This window comes from Silurus meridionalis, chromosome 12 (genome assembly GCF_014805685.1).
Source record: "Silurus meridionalis isolate SWU-2019-XX chromosome 12, ASM1480568v1, whole genome shotgun sequence".
Taxonomy (NCBI): Eukaryota; Metazoa; Chordata; class Actinopteri; order Siluriformes; family Siluridae; genus Silurus; species Silurus meridionalis.
In genome coordinates, this window is record NC_060895.1 from 22,344,419 (window position 1) to 22,366,402 (window position 21,984).

The window sequence follows — 21,984 nt, forward strand, 5'->3', positions numbered from 1 at the left end:
ACTTGACTTGACTTGACTTGACTTGACTTGACTTGACTTGACTTGACTTGACTTGACTTGACTTGACTTGACTTGACTTGACTTGACTTGACTTGACTTGACTTGACTTGACTTGACTTGACTTGACTTGACTTGACTTGACTTGACTTGACTTGACTTGACTTGACTTGACTTGACTTGACTTGACTTGACTTGACTTGACTTGACTTGACTTGACTTGACTTGACTTGACTTGACTTGACTTGACTTGACTTGACTTGACTTGACTTGACTTGACTTGACTTGACTTGACTTGACTTGACTTGACTTGACTTGACTTGACTTGACTTGACTTGACTTGACTTGACTTGACTTGACTTGACTTGACTTGACTTGACTTGACTTGACTTGACTTGACTTGACTTGACTTGACTTGACTTGACTTGACTTGACTTGACTTGACTTGACTTGACTTGACTTGACTTGACTTGACTTGACTTGACTTGACTTGACTTGACTTGACTTGACTTGACTTGACTTGACTTGACTTGACTTGACTTGACTTGACTTGACTTGACTTGACTTGACTTGACTTGACTTGACTTGACTTGACTTGACTTGACTTGACTTGACTTGACTTGACTTGACTTGACTTGACTTGACTTGACTTGACTTGACTTGACTTGACTTGACTTGACTTGACTTGACTTGACTTGACTTGACTTGACTTGACTTGACTTGACTTGACTTGACTTGACTTGACTTGACTTGACTTGACTTGACTTGACTTGACTTGACTTGACTTGACTTGACTTGACTTGACTTGACTTGACTTGACTTGACTTGACTTGACTTGACTTGACTTGACTTGACTTGACTTGACTTGACTTGACTTGACTTGACTTGACTTGACTTGACTTGACTTGACTTGACTTGACTTGACTTGACTTGACTTGACTTGACTTGACTTGACTTGACTTGACTTGACTTGACTTCTCTGACATAGAGAACAGGTTTTATGTATACAGATACATATTACTGGGATATCGTAGTGTAACAATATACAGTTCTGTAAGTAATAATCCTAATCTTAATCCGCAGTAAGGACATCAGAATGAACACCGTTTTCCTCACAGGAAACATGGAACTCATCGACCCCTGGCTTTCAGACAATCCCGAGTGTCCTGACTGACTCCGCCGTAGCAATGCCCAGCTCTGAATGCGAAACAGCTTCCGAGCCTGTTTTCAGTTCCACCTCTTTTTTTTTTTTAAATCGCCTTGCTGCAGTTTGTCTGGATAATTTTTAAGAAACAGGCGAACTGTGTTCCTGTTGATTAAATCTGACAAACCTAAAGCATCGCCTGTGCCAGAAATAGAGCCTGCGAGTACGGCAACAATGGAGGCCCTCTTCTATCTCAACGTCCATCTGAAAACAATTTCTCTTCAACAGCACAGGCTTGGGATTGGTTCCTGGAAGAGAAGACGCTCATGATCCACTTCCTGAGAGGAAACAGAGTACTGCTTTATCGAATTTTTTTTTTTATATCAAAACCTGGCAAAGAATGTCATAAAACTTTGTACATTTGAGTTGGTTTCTATAATAGCAGGAATGTACTGTAACGTTTATGTAATATTGATAAAAAGTGTCTCTACTTTGGATCAGTTGGAGGTAAAGCTTTAACTTCTCTGACATCTTCACCATCACTGTTGATTTGTGTAAAGCTGCTTTGAGACAATGTCTGTTGTGAAAAGCGCTATACAAATAAACTTGACTTGACTTGACTTGACTTCTCTGACATCTTCAGGAGAGCGGAGTTTACTTCTCACAGGAGCTTATTTTGAATTTTTTTTGCTCGGATTTGAATTTTATTACTTTTACAACAACACATTTACATTTACGGGATTTTGCAGATGCCTTAAGCCAGAGCGATGAACAAAAGTGCTCTATTAATGAATAAATCAACACTGGTTCACTACTGTAGCTTGCAAACGTAGAAGACCATCAACCTAAAACTTTGTTGGGAGGAATTATATCATATTTCTAATACATAAATACATAAAACAAACAGAAAAAATAAGTGCTAGTGTTTCAGGAAAAGGAAGGTCTTCACAAGGCGTTTAAAGATAACCAGTGACTCGGATGTTCAGACATCCAGGGGAAGTTCTAGATTCTCTTTGTGTTCATCAGCCACAAGGGTTAGGGTTAAGGTTAAATCAGGTACTGATGAAGGATGAGGTGAGGAGACCTGGGGTGCAGTCAGTGTTCCAATTCATCCCAAAGGTGTTCAGTAGGGTTGAGATCGGAGCTCTATAGCAGGCCACTCAAGATCTTCCTCTTCAAACCATGTAAACCATGTCTTCAATAAGCTGGCTTTTGTGCACATGGGCATCATCATGCTGGAACACATTTGGTTTTCTAAGTTCAAGTAAACGTAAAATTTGATTGTACTGCATCCACTGAACTGCGTGCCTCCGGCTTTGTGGTAACAATTTGAAGAAGAACCACATATGGAAAGAAAGGTCACGTGTCCCAATACTTCTGGTATTGTAAACAAGCATCAGTGTTTTGAATCTGTGTGAGTGCAGCTACCGGAAGCCAGTGGACGAACTGCGTTCAGAGACTTGCAGATGTCGAAATGAGTAGCCTGTGTGGATAAACATGGCCGAATCCTTCTAATGTTGTAGAGAGGAATCCGACACTAGCTAGGAACGTGTACGGAAAAGGCCAGTCGATTGTCCACAGTTACCCCGAGGCTGATAGCAGGGGCTCCAGTACAGATGAGAGAGTTTCATGTGGTGGAACGTCAGTGAATCTGGCACGTGTTGTCACTTATGCTACAGCAGCTATAAACAGTCCATCCGTCATCATCCTCTGTTTTGTCTTTGCATTTCGGGTAGAAAAGACGTGTAATCTAGAGACGTACCAGTGCCAATTGGATCCCACTACATGTGTGGAGTTTTGACATTAGACCTCTGGGAGTGTTTAAAGGCTCTGGCATGGAGAAGCTGATGCTGGATCTGTGATGATCACAAATGTTGAGCTCAGTAGCTCCTAGTTTTATACCAAAGACTGTAGAAAGAACATTTACTTATAATCTTATACTCCAGTGCTCATGTTAGTTCTCACTCTCCAGTGTTCTGTATTGTTGAAAGATTTATGATCAAACTCTTGATGTCACCCAGATGAGGATGGGTTCCCCTTTTGAGTCTGGTTCCTCTCAAGGTTTCTTCCTCATAACATCTAAGGGAGTTTTTCCTCAGTCGCCACGGCTGCTCATCAGGGATAAACACACACCATTCACCTTCACTGTTGATTTCTGTAAAGCTGCTGTGAGACAATGTCTGTTGTGAAAAGCGCAATAGAAATAAACTTGACTTGACTTGACTTAATCTGCTTAGTCCTGAAGTTGTCACAAAGGTTACAGCTTCACCTCTGACTGTCCCAAAGCACTGAAATTGTAGACTTCTTCTTCCTTTTTTGTAATTGTTTAATCAACGTTAGCATGCCAGTTAATAAGATGTTGGCCTTCTGATTAGAAGGTCATGGGTTCAAATCCCAGCACCACAAAGCTGCCACTGCTGGGCACTTTAAAAAAAGCCCTCAAACTGTAATTGCTCAGCTGTATAACTGAGATAATTGTAAGTCGCTTTGGATGAAGTTGTCTAACAAATGCCATAAATGTAAATGATCAAACACGGAGCGGGTGTTCATTTATTTATTTTATAAACAGCATAATATTAATATTAATTTATTCATGTCATAACACACCGTTTTATTCTCAAACAGAAGGATAAACAAAAAGAACCTCGTTATTTATTATAACTATAAAAACGAGGTGCATGGTTGATGCATTTTTTTCCCTTTCCTCCAGCCCTACAGGTGGCGCTGAAGTACACTTTGCTGCGTGCAACACTGACTTTTACACCCGCAAAAAACACGCGAAGCGGTTGAGGCCGCATCTCAAAAGCAGTTTTTTTTCTAATATAGTGTACTTTTTTGCCTTTATACAATAGGACCGTGCACCCTTTATAGTGCACTTGTACACACTATATTGATGGGTTTGGAACACGAGCCGGTGCATCAGTATTTTGACATAGGCTACAGTAAAATCCTGTTTCATGGTTAGTAATATTATAAATAAATACAGTATAAAGAGGGAATAAAATGCAGTCGGATGACGCGCAGTATCTAAAACGGTAATTTTATTTTTTATTTTTTATTTAAAAAGTTAAAATAGATGAAGAAAATGTCAGGAGAGAGCTGTGAGTGCAGATAGGGTGTGTTTCAGCTCCATCCAATCTATAGCTTAATATATATACAAATACTTTTATACACTATTTATACCTACAGTAATGTTTCCCCATTATTATTAATATATTCTTTAAATGTACTGTTTAATTCTATTCTGTATGTTGATGTAATTTTAATTTTAATTGTATATTTTAAGTGTGTGTGTGTGTGTGTGTGTGTGTGTGTGTGTGTATATATATATATATATATATATATATATATATATATATATATATATATATATATATATATATATATATATATAAATTACAATTATATTATTTATACTTTTCTTTTGTGTGTTGTTGTTTATTTTCAATTTGTGTTTACTGCTTAATTATTACTTTATTTATTTATTTTTTTTGTACTTTTGCATAAATAATTTCCAAGCCTATCCTCAGATCTTTACATCTTTAATTGAACTCCAAGTGGTATGTCATGAGAAGGTTTCAGATGACAGAAAGTAAATGACTTGTTTATGTGCAGTAAAAAAAAAAAAAAAAAAAAAAAAAAAAGAAACCAACAAACAAACAAATAATTGAATAAAATATGATGAAGATGATGATGATGATGATGATGGAGATGATACTGCTGCTACTATTACTACTACTTATAATAATAGAATATGAAGAACAATTATTTATATACAAAAATAATTCTTTTATATTTCTAGACATTATAGAAAGTGATTGTCCCTGTAAAGTAAAAAAAAACAACCCTTATGCTTAAAATAAATAAATAAATAAATAGATAAAATATGATAATGTTATTAATATTACTGCACCTTTCAAAACACTGAAGGACAACGTATAATTGAGTAATAATCATAAAAACAAGACAAACCACAAACAACAGCTGTTTAACTGTTAAAACTACTACTACTTTATTAATAATACAAAAAAAAAAATAATAATAATAATATCCAAGAAAAAATATGCTGGACGGAATATAAAAAATAAAATTTTTTCTAACTTTATAAGATTACAGAAAGTAAATGGATTATTTACAAGCAGTTAAATTTAGCGTATTTTTGCACCAAGCAAAGAAACAAACTAAAAAAAAAAAAAAAAAAGATACATATAAATATAATATAAATAAGATACATAACTACAGAAAGTAAATGGATTGTTAATGTTCAGTAAAAATATACTTCATGCTTTAAATAAATAAATAAATAAATTATTATACTACTACTACTATTAATAATAATAAAATGAAATAATAATATCGTGAGGAAAAATATTATAGAATTAATAAAAGTCATAAAAATGCTGTATGTTTCTAAATATTATAAAAATTAAATGTATTGTTTGTGTATATTTTGATAAAAAATATAACTTTCAAATGACAAAATGTATTACTACTACTAGAGAGATCAAGTAATAATTTATAAAGAAGTAAAAGCAGTAAAAGGCCTCATTATTAATCTGATGTGGTCTCAGTTGAGATTTTCAGCCTGATATGGACGATGATATTGACACGTATGAAGCTCACCTGAAAAGGTGAAAACGATTTGATATTATATTGATTGAGTGATTATTTATAGGAAAGTGAAGACGGGGAATATCGATGTTCACCCCACGGAGAAGGCCCTGGTGGTGCACTACGAGGTGGAGGCTTTCGTCTTGGGAGAAAATGGTGACTCTGTACATGAGGAGCGTAAAGAATGTCAGAAGGTGTAGGTGTTTCTCTTTCACATCATGCTGCATCATCTTCAATCCCTCACACCTTACTCAGGACAGCATCAACTGGTTTCAGATCCATTTCTCTACAGTAAACGTGGCTATAAATGCATAAAAAGAATAGAATGAATGAATAGAACACGGTAACAGCTGACTGATAAGGTGTCAGGGCATGAAGTTACAGGAAAAAAAAACAAATAATTCAGAACTTCACCAACCTGCAGAACATCAAGAAGGTCAGCAGTAAACATGTTCATTTCAATATTAATTTTTTATGTGATTTATTTTCCCAAAAATCTTATATTTTTCCCTCTTTTTTATATTAAAAGTTAATAAATACTGTTGTTTCTTTTACGTAACTTTTTTTTGTAAATATTTTAAACTTTTTTTTGCAATTAGAATTTTTTTTTGTTAAAAAAAAGGATTTTTTTTTTTTTAGCTATTTAAAATTTTTTTTTTGCTATTTGCACTTTTAACATTTACCTTTAAGGTTTTTTTTTTTACTACCCTACATACTGAAACACATTTTTTTCCTCTCTGAACTTTTAACACAAAATTGTATAATTTCTTTATTTTTTAAACAGATAAAAAAATGAAATTCAGATATCGGTTCAGATACACCTGACTAACTTAATTTTTTATATGTTTTTAAATTTTTTGTCTTTACATTAAATGTTAAATGTTTTTTTTATAGATATATATATATATATATATTTGAAGTTTTACCTAGATTTTTTTAAAATAATCTTAATTTTTTGATGTCACTGCATGTTTTTTTTTTTTTTTACTTTTTTATTTAACATTTATAATTAAAAAATGTCAACCAGAATTTTTAAGCTTTTTGAGATTTTATGACTACCTAAACTTTTTTTTACCATAAAAAATGTTTTCTTTTTAATTTTTTTATTTCGACTCTATATAGATAATGGATTTTTTTTTACATTGGTGTTGTGAAGCTTATATGATATTATACTATATATTATATTATATTATTTATGCAGATTTTTCTTATATTTTTTATTAGACTTTCTGAATTTAGAATTTTATACTTCCTACTCTACCTTAAAATCTACTTTTTTAAACTAGATTTTTTTGCATTTAGATTGATATATTAACAGTAAATATTAATATCTATTAAATAATCCTTTACTTTTTTATTTATTCTATTATTTTCAAGTAAGTTTGTTTGACTTTTTAACCTTTCAAACATTTAAACACTAAACTTTGTGATCTTTAACATTAAAAATGTTAAAAAAGGGCCTAAAAATAATGAATTTGTCACCTGAAATATTTCATACAAAATTGTTCAAATTATTATTATTATTATTTTTTGCTCTTTGTGCCTCTCATGTGTCTCAGAATACGACTGAAGAGTCTGAATTCCGGGACGGACATCTCCTCTCTCGCTAGGAAAGTGGTGGAGGAATGTAAACTCATCCATCCTTCCAAAGTGGCCGAAGTGGAACATCTTCTCTTCTACCTGCAGAACCGCAAGAAGGCCGGCAGTAAAGGTGGAGGAGGCAGAACGCTAACTTACTGTAGTGTTAAACATTCAGTATAAACTTATCAGTTTAAGACTAAATCAGGCTGCCACATGATTTGGCTGCTTCTTTTTAATAATTTATTTAATTAATTACTTTTTTACACATCTAAGTTACTACACTGAGCTTTATTTATTTATTTATTTTACCCAGATTTTTAAATGTATTTATTTATTTGATCTTTTATTTATCTATCTATCTATCTATCTATCTATCTATCTATCTATCTATCTATCTATCTATCTATCTATCTATCTATCTATCTATCTATTATATTTTCTATCTATTATTTATATTTTTATTTTTTTCTGAATTTTGTACACATTTTTTTCTTTATTTAATTTTTTTTTTTTTTTAATGAAAATTTTCCACTATTTGTAAACAAGAATTCTTTACTTTAAAATTTTTGAGCCTTAATCTTAGGGATTAAATTTTCTAAGATGATGCAATATTATACACTCTAATCTATTCTAATATTTATGCAGATTTTTTCTGATTGTTTTTTTTAAGTACTCAATATTTTTACTCTGGAATTTTATACTTCCTGAAAAGTTTTTAACATTTCATTTGTTATCTGAATTTTTGAACCAGAAATTTCTGCATGCTGTTTTTAACCAGAGATACTGAAAGTGTACTGAAAGGAATTTTTTGTTTGTCCTGATTTTTACTGTTTATTTTCACCCTGAACAATTATGCTACCTTAATTTTTTACTTGTATATACTTTATTTATAATTTCCTTCTTTTCCCATTTCAAAAACATGAATTAAATCCTGATTTTATTATTTAATATATTTTTATAATTTTATACTTTTTATATTTCTATTAATTTATTAATTTTTTAAGATCATTATTATTCAACTTTTTTGTGGCATTTGTCTACTTTAAAACAAATACAGATATGGAGATAATTATATAATATATTTAAATATAAATATTTATATACAATATACAACACATGCTTATTAATGATTCTTTTGTAACATTTCTTTTTCAATGTTATTGGGAAGCAGAACGAGAGGAGAAGAACCTGGTGAGACCCCGAGAACTCACTCCGTTTGAGGGGATGGAGGTACGAAATTGAATCCTGCACATATCTTTTTTTTTTTTTTCACGAATGTTAATAATAAAAGAATGTGTGGCATTCCAGCTGGATGAGGAGGCCAATATCAATAAGATTGAGGATTACATTGAGCTGCTGTATGAAGGAATTCCGGAGAAGATCAGAGGATCCACTCTCATCCTCCATCTCGCACGAAATCCAGATAACCTGGAGGAGCTGCTGCATAACGGTACTGTGCTCCGACCCCTTAATGTGTGTGTAATTATTATCTAGTGTAAATGTAAAAAAATGTATAGATACAATTCTTATACATCTGAAATCAACACAGGAAGCGTAATTCTAGACTGATCTCTCTCTCTCTCTCTCTCTCGCTCTCTCTCTCTAGATATATTTTTGTATATATATATATATATATATATATATATATATATATATATATATATATATATATATATATATATATATATATAATGTAATTTTCCAATACAAGCCTTATAGTTGTATCGTTTTTCAACCTTAAAAGTTTCTCCAATGTTTTATTTTACCTTAATTTTATAAAACATTTTTGTTACTTTTAATTTGTATTTATTTATTTAAAACGTGTTTTACTACTTGAATTTTTATGTTTTTCGAATTTATTTACTTCCTGGTTTTTTTCACAACCTCCTCTTTTCTTCAACCTTAATGTCTTTACTATCAAAAGCTACTGACCTGCTTTTTTTTATGAATCGAATTGTCCAAATTGTTTATTTCACACAGCTTTTTTTCATTACCTAAAAGTTTTCTTTGCTCAGAATATCATATTTTATTTTATTCATTTTTTTTCTATTTTTCTAAATATTTTAACCAGAATTTGTTTTATTTCTGATTTCTGTATATATAAAAGATATATAATTATATTTATTTGTTTGTTTATTCTGTGTGTGTGTGTGTGTGTGTTTTAGAAGTTGTGCTTGGTGCACTGGCGAGAGTGTTGAGAGAAGATTGGAAACAGAGTATGGAGTTGGCCACCACCATCGTTTACATCTTCTTCTGTTTCTCCAGGTATCTGGAATTCATTTTATATTTATCTCATGTAGAGTTTTTGCATGTTTACAGCAGGACCGGAAATAAAGAAAGACTATAGAAAAAAATAAAATAAACATAACGACAATGACATTTTCTTAAATATTGAATCGTAATATAATAAGAATTTAAAAAAAAATGTTCTACTCACTTTTTAGCATCTGAATAAAAAAATAGCATTCGCACCACTTTTGACTGATTGATTGTCTCTCTAATTATTTTTAACTCAACATTTTTACTACGTAACTTTTTTTAAGTAAACAAAAAATATTTCGTTTTCAAGTTTTATTAAAGTAATTTCTGTACATTAAAATACTTAAATAAAATTATATCTTTTTAATTGGTATGGTTTTTCCTTCACCGTCTGCTCTGCGTTTCTTCTCCAGCTTCTCCCAGTTCCACGGTTTGATCACGCACTATAAGATCGGCGCTTTGTGCATGAACATCGTCGAGCACGAGCTGAAGAGGCACGACGTCTGGCAGGAAGAGCTGGAGAAGAAGAGCAAAACCTATATCCTCAATGCTGTGTCGAGTGAAGGGGGTGTGGCCTCCTGCATCTTAAATCTAACATAGTCGAATTGTTCTAGACGAGGTTTTTAAGATGAACCATGAATAGAATTAAAGCAGGTAGCAAAAGTGATAGCTAAGACTGGCTTTGTTAGTAACAATGCATTAAATATGAAATACCTGTGGTATATACAGGAGTAGAGAGAGACATTCATTCCTGTGTAAGATGAATTTATTAACTCACTGGTAAAGTGCTTCAGTATTCCCGTATCTGTTCACTGTTCAGTGTGAGCTCACGCAGCTGTGGATCAATTCAACAGATCGATCGACGACATGACGACTTTCGATTTCGACTCGATGCGATTATTTGAAATTCTAGACCTACTTTTTCTAGATTTTTCTTCCTATTTCTACATTAACAGCATTTGATAGACTTGTACTGTAAGAACCTATAAACGCTCTTAGTAAATCATTAGTACCGTTCATACCATCAATACCATTAACCAATAATCTTACATTTTTCAACACAACGTTTTTTCATTGAAATCTAGAACATTCTGGAACATGTCTTTCTTTCTTTCTTTCTTTCTTTCTTTCTTTCTTTCTTTCTTTCTTTCTTTCTTTCTTTCTTTCTTTCTTTTTACTTTCTTTCTTTCTTTTAATTAACATTTTTATTTTTATACATTATTTTATAACATTCAGTAATGCTGGAACATTTGTAGAACATTCCTTTCTTTCTTTCTGTCTGTCTGTCTGTCTGTCTGTCTGTCTGTCTTTCTTTCTTTTTTACTTTCTTTCTTTCTTTTAATTAACATTTTTATTTTTATACATACTTTTATAACATTCAGTAATGCTGGAACATTTCTAGAACATTCCTTTCTTTCTTTCTTTCTTTCTTTCTTTCTTTCTTTCTTTCTTTCTTTCTTTCTTTCTTTCTTTCTTTTAAATAACATTTTTATTTTTATACATACTTTTATACAATTCAGTAATGCTGGAACGTTTCTAGAACATTCTGGAACATGTCTTTCTTTCTTTCTTTCTTTCTTTCTTTCTTTCTTTCTTTCTTTCTTTCTTTCTTTCTTTCTTTCTTTCTTTCTTTCTATTTATATAAATTAAGATTTTTATATTTATACATTCTTTTATAACATTCAGAAATGCTGGAAAATTTCTAGAACATTCTGGAACATTTCTTTCTTTCTTTCTTTCTTTCTTTCTTTCTTTCTTTCTTTCTTTCTTTCTTTCTTTCTTTCTTTCTATTTATATAAATTAAGATTTTTATTTTTATACATTCTTTTATAACATTCAGTAATGCTGGAAAATTTCTAGAACATTCTGGAACATTTCTTTCTTTCTTTCTTTCTTTCTTTCTTCTTTCTTTCTTTCTTTCTTTCTTTCTTTCTTTCTTTCTTTCTTTCTATTTATATAAATTAAGATTTTTATTTTTATACATTCTTTTATAACATTCAGTAATGCTGGAACATTTCTAGAACATTCTGGAACATTTCTTTCTTTCTTTTCTTTCTTTCTTTCTTTTTTTCTTTCTTTCTTTCTTTCTTTCTTTCTTTCTTTCTTTCTTTCTTTCTTTCTTTCTTTCTTTCTTTCTTTACATGGTTTGGAGTAGAAGATCTCCTGCTATAAAGCTGCTGGAAGGTGTTAGCTCAGTGATTAGGGCTCTGAGCTATTAAAAGGATTACTGGGGTCAAAGCACTGACTCTGTGCGATGGCACCAGCTTTCTAACATCGTTGGGTGGAAGATGTGCAGAATTTCACTCTTCTGTTATGTACATGTGAAAAGTGAAGAGCACCTTTACCTCAATCCTATTGAACATGGTGAATGTGAATCTGGGAATCTCAAAGTCAGTATCTGTATATTGTACATTTTTGCTAATGAGATAAAACATGGCAATGGTTAGAAGGTTAAGCTGACCTATCACACCTCTGCTACACTTACTGCTTACTTCTCAATCCATTATGCATTTCTCCTTGACCTCCTTGTACGTGAAGAAGACCCTGACAACCAGAACCTGAAGAAGGAACACGAAAAGGCCTACAAGAAATACCAGAGTCTTCTCATAAAGCAGGAGCAGCTGCTAAGAGGTAACGTTCAGCCGCATTCTCATTTATTTATAGACATAGACTTATTATGAAGCATTATAACCATCATCCCATCATTCCAGTGGCTCTGTATCTGCTCTTAAACCTGGCTGAGGACAAGCGCACAGAGCTGAAGATGAGGAATAAGAACATCGTACAGCTGCTAGTTAAAACTCTGGATCGGGATAACGAGGAGCTTCTGGTGCTTGTTGTCTCCTTCCTTAAGAAGCTTAGCATCTTCCTGGAGAACAAGAACGACATGGTGAGCCGGGTTGGTTTTCCTAATGCTGGAGTTTGGAGAATGTTCAGGAATTCGTTTTGCAGGAGGTTCATGAAAACTCTATATTTTATGTATATATATATATGTGTGTGTGTGTGTGTGTGTGTGTGTGTGTGTGTGTGTGTGTGTGTGTGTGTGTGTGTGTGAATTTCCTGTACTCAGGCAGAGATGAACACGGTGGAAAAGCTGGTGCGTTTGGTGCCGTGCGATCATGAAGACCTGCTGAACGTCACGCTGCGTCTCCTGCTCAACCTCTCCTTTGATACTGGACTACGAAACAAGATGGTGCAGGTCGGCCTCCTGCCCAAACTCACCAGCTTGCTGAGTAAGTCTACCACGTTTTAAGCAGATTTACCCCTAAACTTACATTTATATACACCTGATCATAAGATTAGTATGTGTTCTTTTTTAATAAACATTTGCTCTTACAGTAACCTTCACTCTTCTGGGAAGATGTTCCACTAGATTTTGGAGGGTGCTTGTTGAGATTTGTGTGAGATTGTGTGAGACAAGGGTGTTAGTAAAGTCAGGTATTGATGTAGGTGAAGTGAGGAGGCCTGGGGTGCAGTTAGAGTTCACATTCATCCCAAAGGTGTTCAATATGGTTCAAGTGCCCGATAGCAGGCCACTGAAGAACTTCCAATCCAATCTACATGAAAGAACCATTGTCATGGTAGAACAATTTTGGGTCTTCTAGTTCAAGTAAAGGGGGACATCCAAACACGTCCCATACAACTCTGTGGTAACAGTTTGGGGAAGAACCACAAATGACGTCGGGTGTCCAAATACTTTTGCCATAAGTGAGTGACATTTCATAAATATAAAAATGCAGTTTATTTTCCAGGCTGTTATGGTTGTAACAGTAATTTAATACTTCATATATCTAAGGGTTTGGCTGAAATCCCAATTCCAAGAGTTTACAATAAGAACGAAGCCAGAGGAGTTTATTTATTTGTTTTTTATCTTTATTTGCATATTTATGCATAGATCATGTTCTTATTTATTGTTTTTTTTTTTAAAGCTTTTATGGGCATAACCCCCAACCCCCATTAAAAATATCAATAAACATAAATGCTGTGAGCAGTTCATTGGTTAATTCCACAAAAACTAATGCTAAAGACAAAAATTTAGAATGATTTTATTTCAGATTTAACAATAAAAAAAAACCCTTTACTCATTTTTTTAGGAATCAAAAATTGCATACATTATATGCCAGGCGTTATACAAATTTGTATTCAAATGACGTAAGATCCAGCTTCTAATTACCTTCCTGTAATTACTTCCAAAACATACATGCTTTCTATTGATTTTTATTTGCATTTGGTTTAAGTGGTTTTCCAGTCTCTTTTCTCTCTCTCTCTCTCTCTCTCTCTCTCTCTCTCTCTCTCTCTTTCTCCCTCTCTCCCTCTCTTCCAATCTCCCTCCTTCTTTCGCTCAGTAAGAGGTGAGGCATTAATGCGGGTCAGCGTGTCACAGAGCTCTAATGAAAAGCACATGTTCTTTGATTATTACTCACACTAACATTCAGGCTCTTGTTTCCTCAATTTTAAATAATGAAGGCAACCTCTCACCCTTTCTCTCTCTCTCTCTTTCTCTCTCTCTCTCTCTCTTTTGTCTTTTTCTTTTTCCCTCTCCTTTTCCTTCTCAGGGCCTTTTTTTTTCAGAGCTCTCCTAGTGGCCCCATCTGGTCCTAATGGCCAATATGTGTGTGTGTGTATGAGTGTGAATTTAGCTAATCAAGGATTATGTAACAGATCTGTGTGTGTGTGTGTGTGTGTGTGTGTGTGTGTGTGTGTTTCAGGGTTCTGTTATGCTCTGACCAAGAGAATGTTATTAGACTGAGACTGTTTATTTGACGTCTTTTGTGTGTGTGTGTGTGTGTGTGTGTGTGTGTGTGTGTGTGTGTGTGTGTGTTGTGACCTGGGATTAGGATTACTTAAATCAGAACTAAAATACTATTCAAATAACAAACTCCTCTATTAGTGCTATATACTGAAGTGAAGGAGGTGTGGCCTATGTTACTGTCAGTCCCAGCAAAGGGGGTGTGGCCTATGTAAATATCAATCCCAGAAAATGATGTGTGTCCTATGTATCAGTCAGTCCTAGTGAAGGAGGTGTGGCTTATTTAACTGTCAGTCACAGCAATGTGGGTGTGGCCTTTGTAGCAGTCAGTCCCAGTGAAGAAGGTGTGGCCTTTGTAACTTTCAGTCCCAGAAATGAGGTGTGGCTATTGTACCTGTTGTTCCTAGTGAAAGGAGGCCTGTCCTTTGTATTTTTTAGTCCCAGTGCAGGAGGCAGGACCTACATACCTGTCAGTCCAATTGAAGGAGGTGTGGCCATTGTACCAGTCAGTCCCACTAAAAGAGTTGTGGCCATTAGTAAAGGAGGTGTAGCCATTGTACCTGTCAGTCCCACTGAAGGAGCTGCGGCCTTTGTATCTTCACACACACGGTGAAGATGTTGCCTCTGTACCTGACATACTCAGTAAAGGGGGCGTGGTATCTGTACCTGTTATACTCAGTAAAGGGGGCGTGGTATCTGTACCTGTTATACTCAGTAAAGGGGGCGTGGTATCTGTACCTGTCATACTCAGTAAAGGGGGCGTGGTATCTGTACCTGTCATACTCAGTAAAGGGGGCGTGGTATCTGTACCTGTCATACTCAGTAAAGGGGGCGTGGTATCTGTACCTGTCATACTCAGTAAAGGGGGCGTGGTATCTGTACCCGTCATACTCAGTAAAGGGGGCGTGGTATCTGTACCTGTCATACTCAGTAAAGGGGCGTATCTGTACCTGTCATACTCAGTAAAGGGGGCGTGGTATCTGTACCCGTCATACTCAGTAAAGGGGGCGTGGTATCTGTACCCGTCATACTCAGGTAAGGTGGGCGTGGTATGTGTACCTGTCATACTCAGTAAAGGGGGCGTGGTATGTGTTCCTGTCATTCGCAGCAAAGGGGGCGTGGTATCCGTACCTGTCATACTCAGTAAAGGGGGCGTGGTATCCGTACCTGTCATACTCAGTAAAGGGGGCGTGGTATCTGTACCTGTCATACTCAGTAAAGGGGGCGTGGTATCTGTACCTGTCATACTCAGTAAAGGGGGTGTGGTATGTGTTCCTGTCATACTCAGTAAAGGGGGCGTGGTATCTGTACCTGTTATACTCAGTAAAGGGGGTGTGGTATGTGTACCTGTCATACTCAGTAAAAGGGGGCGTGGTATGTGTACCTGTCATAAAGGGGGTGTGGCTCCTGCATGTCTGCTCTGTGCTATATCAAAATCCAATAACAGATTAAAATCTTTTGCCTATAATATGCTATACAACTTTACATTTACATTTATCGTTCTTTTGTGTGCTGCAGGCAATGAGACTAATAAACAGATAGTGATGTGTATCCTGTACCACATCAGCATCGACGACCGCTCCAAATCCATGTTCGCCTACACTGACTGCATCCCTCAGGTGAGACACAATAAAAACATCACGCACACCGAATTCCTCCTGGATCATGACCAGGATCATAACACAGTTTTTTATTTTGTACTAAAACAAGAAAAATTGTGAAAAAGGTAAAGGTGACAAAATATGATTTGCAAATTGTGCTTCCTGCTGTAACGCGATCTCCTCCTACTGTATATCGAGGGTCAGTAATAAAAAGTCAGGACCACTGATTTCCCAAAACTGCTTCTTTCTACGCATTGTTGTCTTTAAACCCCCTCGTCTTGTCTAATTGGGTGTAAATTCCTAACAGATGCTTGTAAAAGTAAAAGCAGGGAAAAATTGTTCTGCCTAATCACTTATCCTGCGGTGTGAGGTGACGTCACGACCTCTCCGAGACCTCCATGGTGGTTAATAAAGCAGAATAGACGTGACAGGGGGTGTTCAGGGCCAGGAAAATCAAGAAATTAGAGAAATTCTGTTACTTCTATTAAAAAAGTCTTGAAATGTTCTTCCAGTTCTCTGAGGTTGATGTTTGGATCTCATGGAATCACAGTGATAATTGCACTACTGTTAGAGGGAAAGTACAGAATAAATGGACACTGGAAACTGGAAAACTTGATAAAGAAAAATATTAGAGGATGTGTGTGAAAGAGAGAGAAAGAGGGAAAGGAAATGCCTAGAGGGGTTTTAATTGATGAAGGATGGAAGATATTGGACTTTGCTCACACAGGTGCCAGTAAGTCTGGACTCAGGTTTTAGAGTGTGTGTGTGTGTGTAGCTGATGAAGTGTGTGTGTGTGTTTGTGTGTGTGTGTGTAGCTGATGAAGATGTTGTTCGAGAACAAAGAGGAGAGAATCGACTCTGAGCTCATCTCCTTCTGCATCAACCTAGCGGCTAACAAGAAAAACGCTCAGCTTCTCTGTGAAGGTAAAACTGGCATTTGGATAATATCATTTACATTTACATTTGCGGCATTTAGCAGACGCCCTTATCCAGAGCGACGTACAAAAGTGCTTTGAGTCTCTAGTAATGAATAAATCTACACTGGTACACAAGATTACAAACTTAATATAAATATAACTCTTGAATTCTACAAACTTGGACAGTGCTCATTTAAGTGTTTCAGGAAGAGGTAGGTCTTCAGTCGTCGCTTGAAGATAGTCAGGGACTCCGGTGTACGGACATCTAGGGGAAGTTCATTCCACCACCTCGGTGCCAGAACAGAGAAGAGCCTTGAAGTGTACTTACCTCTCATTCTGAGAGATCATGTAATATATGGGTTCAGATCCCCATAACTGTGTCATCACACACACACAATACACACTTACAGACGAGCTTCCATGTGTAAAAAACAGTTAAACGTTTCAGAAAAATAAGATTCACAAGCATGGAAGCCACGCCTCCTTCACTAATACGCCCCCAAACAGGCCATGCCTCCTTCACTAAATCCCCCCCCACACACACACAGGCCACGCCTCCTTCACTAAAACGTCCCCACACAGGCCGCGTCTCCTTCATTAAACTTCCCCCACACAGGCCATGCCTCCTTCACCAAAACTTCCCCCCACACAGGCCACACCTCCTTCACTAAAACTACCCACACACAGGCCGGGCCTCCTTCAGTGAAACCTACCACACACAGGCCACGCCTCTTTCACTAAGATTCACAAGTACACAGGCCACGCCTCTTTCACTAAGATTCACAAGCACATAGGCCACACTCCCTAAGCTAAAATTTACAAGCACATAGGCCACGCCTTCTTTATTACGACTGACAAGCCACACACACTTATTAAGATTAACAAGCACATATCCCATGCCTTCTACACAACGAGTCACAAGCACATAGTCTTTCTTTACTAAGACTGACAAGCCACACACACACTTATTAAGATTCACAAGCACACACAAGCCACACATTCTACACTGAGATTCGCAAGCACATAGGCCACGCCTTCTTTACTAAGATTCACGAGCACACAGAAGCCACACCTCCTTTATTCAAATTCACAAGCACCTCCTATATTAAGATTTAGAAGCACACTCAGGTGGCTTCTTTTTATAATCAACACACACAAGCCACACCTCCTTCGTTTAGCTTAATAGGCACAAAGACCACACCCCCCTTACTTAAAATTAACACGTCAGGCCTCCTTTATTAAGATTAGCATAATAAACAGGCCACACCTCTTCTTTCTTGCACCAGGCAGATTCACCTAAGTCATATACTGTTCTAAAAATGGATTTGGTGACATCACATGACTTGTTTTTGGACGTATTTTTCAGGAAACGGTCTGAAGATGCTGATGAAGAGAGCACTGAAGTCTAAAGACCCGCTGCTTATGAAGATGATCAGGAACATCTCACAACACGACGGCCCGCTCAAACAGCTTTTCCTGGTGAGTCGTTTCTCTTGAAGCACTTCTGAAACACACTGATAAAATGTTTTCAGAAAACCTTAAAAAAAAAAAAAAAAAGTCAATTTGCATATTAAAGCAAGAGTGACCTTTACATCTGGTAGTTGCATTAAAGGGGACGTGGCCACTGTATTTGTGACTCTATTAAAGGGGGTGTGGCCTCTAATATTTTGGTATATTGAAGGATTGTGGCCTCCTTTACAGGAGGTCTGGTCTTTAAGGGGTGTGGTCTCTAGCTGGCAATCATAACAAAGGGTATTACTGTAGGAGTGGTCTCAGTGATCAAACCTCATTTTAGATGGCTTGGCCTTCTTTTTGTCTCCAAAGCCAACAGTTGGTGTGTCCACTTGTATTCTCAGTTTCATTAAAGTGGGTGTGGCTTCCTACTCAAATTTAGCCCTTCTGTTTTCTCTCCCATTGTTGCACTACAGTCATTTAAACACTATTTCTAGTAAACAGATTAATTTGCGTTGATTGTTGATTGATTTGCTGCAGGATTATGTCGGGGATCTGGCAGCTCAGATCAGTCCTGAAGAAGACGAGGAGTTTGTGATCGAGTGTTTGGGCACGTTGGCGAACCTCACCATCCCCGACCTGGACTGGGAGCTGCTGCTCCGCGAGTACAACCTCGTTCCCTACCTCAAGGAGCACCTCAAACCTGGTAACACTGGACTACCTCTTGTCCATATGTATATGCCGAGCTCTCATTCAAGCGTTTATAGGGGTGTAACAGTACACGTATTCGTACCAAACCTTTAGAGTACAGGGCTTTTGGTTCAGTGCACGTGTACCAAATGCAAACATTTTTACGTGCGGAACATAGTTAAAATCTGAGTTCCCTCAGGAACATATTAAGTGACGGACCGCAAGTTTGTTTAGTCTCCGCCTTGCACTTTGAGCGTAGTGTCACTGTTTTGTTTTTTTAGCGCAGTGTCACTGTGGCTACTCACTTCATACTGGACATAGGATTTGTAGTGCGCTGTAAAACTCCAAAAACTCAAAAGAATGAAGACATTTGGTATGTACATATGCTGAAATACGTAAAACAGTTAAGCTGATCATATCTTAAGAAAATATTATATGTATTTTACACACACACACACACACACACACACACACACACACACCTAATTTTTCTATTTATTTTATTTCATTAAATCTGTGTAATTTGCACCAATTTAATCAATTATTCATTTAAGTCCATATAAAAAATTGTCTTGCATAATAAGACGTATTTTATTTTATTTTTTATATATATTTCATGTTTATAAAATATTATAAAATATAATTTTATATGATTCAATATTTTAAAATGATATATAAAATATTGTAAAGTATAATTTATATTATTTGCCCAAGCAGCCAATATTTAAAATTGTTGTAAAATTGTTCACAAATGTTAAAACAACAAGCAATGTAATGTTTTGCATTTCTTCCCCCTAACTGTACCAAAATTGAACCAAGCCTTGAATTAAAATCTGTGTAACGGCTGTTTTTGGGCAGTCCGTTGACTGACTTGAGTCCCCAAGTGTCACCTTTGGCCTTCGTCTTCTGTGTGTTTCAGGCTCAGCAGAGGATGACCTGATCCTGGAGGTGGTTATACTGATCGGCACGGTGTCTATAGACGACTCCTGTGCTGCCATGTTAGCCAAATCTGGCATCATTCCTGCTCTTATTGAGCTTCTTAACGGTAAGGAACACATTTGCCCTGCTTGTATGTATCAGGTTTAATGTGTTTGACAAACTTGGGCTATACGTTTAAACGCATTCACATCCCTACACGCCTTTTCTTTGATATCTCTTATTTTAAAATTATTATTAATAATATTATTATTATTTTAATTTAAAATAAGTAAAAGCCCATCAACATATCATGAATTGATACTGTATCAACCATATTCAATTAAAATGGTATTGTATTAAATTTGAGCTTATAATTAAAAAAAGTACACAACTACATTCAAGATATCTTCACATGATGGCATTTTTGCATTGCAGTAACTGTATTATTAAATTGTGTTGCAGTTATTATTATTAATCTGGTTAAAAGTAAGAAGTCATATTACAGTAAAACAGCAACTGGTAATATTTTATAGGAATATGGATTGCGATTGTAATATATTTTATTAAATCAGTACTTTGGTAAATTATCTTGGATTGTATTAGCATCGTAACAACTCGTGTTTTATCACGCCGTCGTATTGAAACATCGTTGTAAAGAATTGAGAAATGCTGAAATGCAGGACATCAAGTTGCACTGAATCGGGGTTGTAACTAATCATCCGTATTGCATGTGTCAAACTCAAGACCTGCAAAGATAATCCGGTCTGCCACATCATTTTATGTTGCGTGCGAGAGTTTAATAAAAATTTATGCTGCTTTGAATTGTACATCGACCAGAAACTACATCTCCCACAATTGGGACTATGAAGCAGTTCAAATTTTTTAAATCTAATAATTACATGATGTGGCGATTAATTAATTTAAATATAAACATTGGCATGTAAATAGAGAAATTACTCAAACAAACAGCAGTTTTATCACTATTTATTATTTAACACCTATTACTGGCCATTACATTTCATTTTTTTATTATTAAAAACAGATCTATCACTTAGGCTACAAGAACCATGACATTTGTTTTATTACTATAGAACATAAGCCTGTCCCTTACACTACAATGGTCATAAAAACACAGTTAAACTGACCTCATTTCTTATTTCTCATTCAACCAGTTAACAAACGAATATAAAATACTGGAAGTCTTGATGGTAGTTTGTATGTCATATTAGAGAATGCAATTCGAAATGCATCTATTAACACTTAACAGGTTTGGTTGTATCAGTGGCTCCACTGGAATGGGTTTTCATCCCTTCAGAAAGCCTTGCAGGTCTCGTTTGGCTCGATCTTGTTGCAATGCGTATACGACTGTGGTGGGACGGGGTGCGTTAAACACAAAAGAAATTGTAGCGTTATTGGACAGCATGTTCTACATTGTGTATTCGTTGTCTCTGCAGTCGTATGTCTTCGTGCAGCCAATGTTTTTCTGTAATCAAACCACCTGTAGGTCTTCTGCAAGCCTGTTTGCTGAAATTAGTTTTTTATAAAACGCTGAACATTCACATTTATTTGTTCACAGTTATGTACCATAGTTCTCGTTCGAAACACAGTTCACGTAATAACCTGTGTTTGATAGAATATGATTATTTTTAGCATAATATAGAGCAGTAAGCTAACGTGTATTTTTTACATCTATGCAAACATACGATATTTGTAACTCAAATAAGTAATAATCTAATATAGAGACACTTATTTAATACTATGATAAAAAATAGTTACATTTATATACAGTCTTGGAGATACAACCGGCTCTTTAGTGCAGCCATGATGCTGCAAATGGAGTTCGACAACCAGGTAGTGTATCAGCATCATCGTGCTCAATCATATTGCATTATATCAAAATTAATATCATTAATTTATATAACAAAAAGACGACTTCATTACATTTCATTGTGCAGCATGCAATAACCAAGACGTGATTAAACCTGGCTCGTTCGTGACGCTTTACCGACGGGAGGTCGCCCCGAAAATCAGCCACGTGTCTGGGTGTGGGGTTTTAACATCTCG

The 21,984-nt window shown here is 35.6% G+C and overlaps 1 protein-coding gene across 2 annotated transcripts in view; it reads left to right on the top strand.

The window, feature by feature from the left end:
- Nucleotides 1–4,021: 4,021 nt before the first annotated feature.
- kifap3b (kinesin-associated protein 3b) overlaps nt 4,022–21,984 on the top strand; it is a 25,812-nt gene continuing 7,849 nt past the window's right edge. The window contains exons 1-15 of one of the 2 annotated variants that reach the window (XM_046863558.1): nt 4,022–4,176; nt 5,817–5,948; nt 7,312–7,463; nt 8,505–8,563; nt 8,642–8,783; nt 9,499–9,598; nt 10,006–10,130; nt 12,125–12,223; nt 12,304–12,482; nt 12,663–12,825; nt 15,861–15,961; nt 16,759–16,867; nt 18,227–18,339; nt 18,853–19,018; nt 19,922–20,047. In XM_046863558.1, coding sequence (XP_046719514.1) covers nt 4,145–4,176; nt 5,817–5,948; nt 7,312–7,463; nt 8,505–8,563; nt 8,642–8,783; nt 9,499–9,598; nt 10,006–10,130; nt 12,125–12,223; nt 12,304–12,482; nt 12,663–12,825; nt 15,861–15,961; nt 16,759–16,867; nt 18,227–18,339; nt 18,853–19,018; nt 19,922–20,047 — 1,798 coding nt within the window. In that variant the 5' untranslated portion in view covers nt 4,022–4,144. The other variant, XM_046863559.1, reaches the window with a different exon arrangement.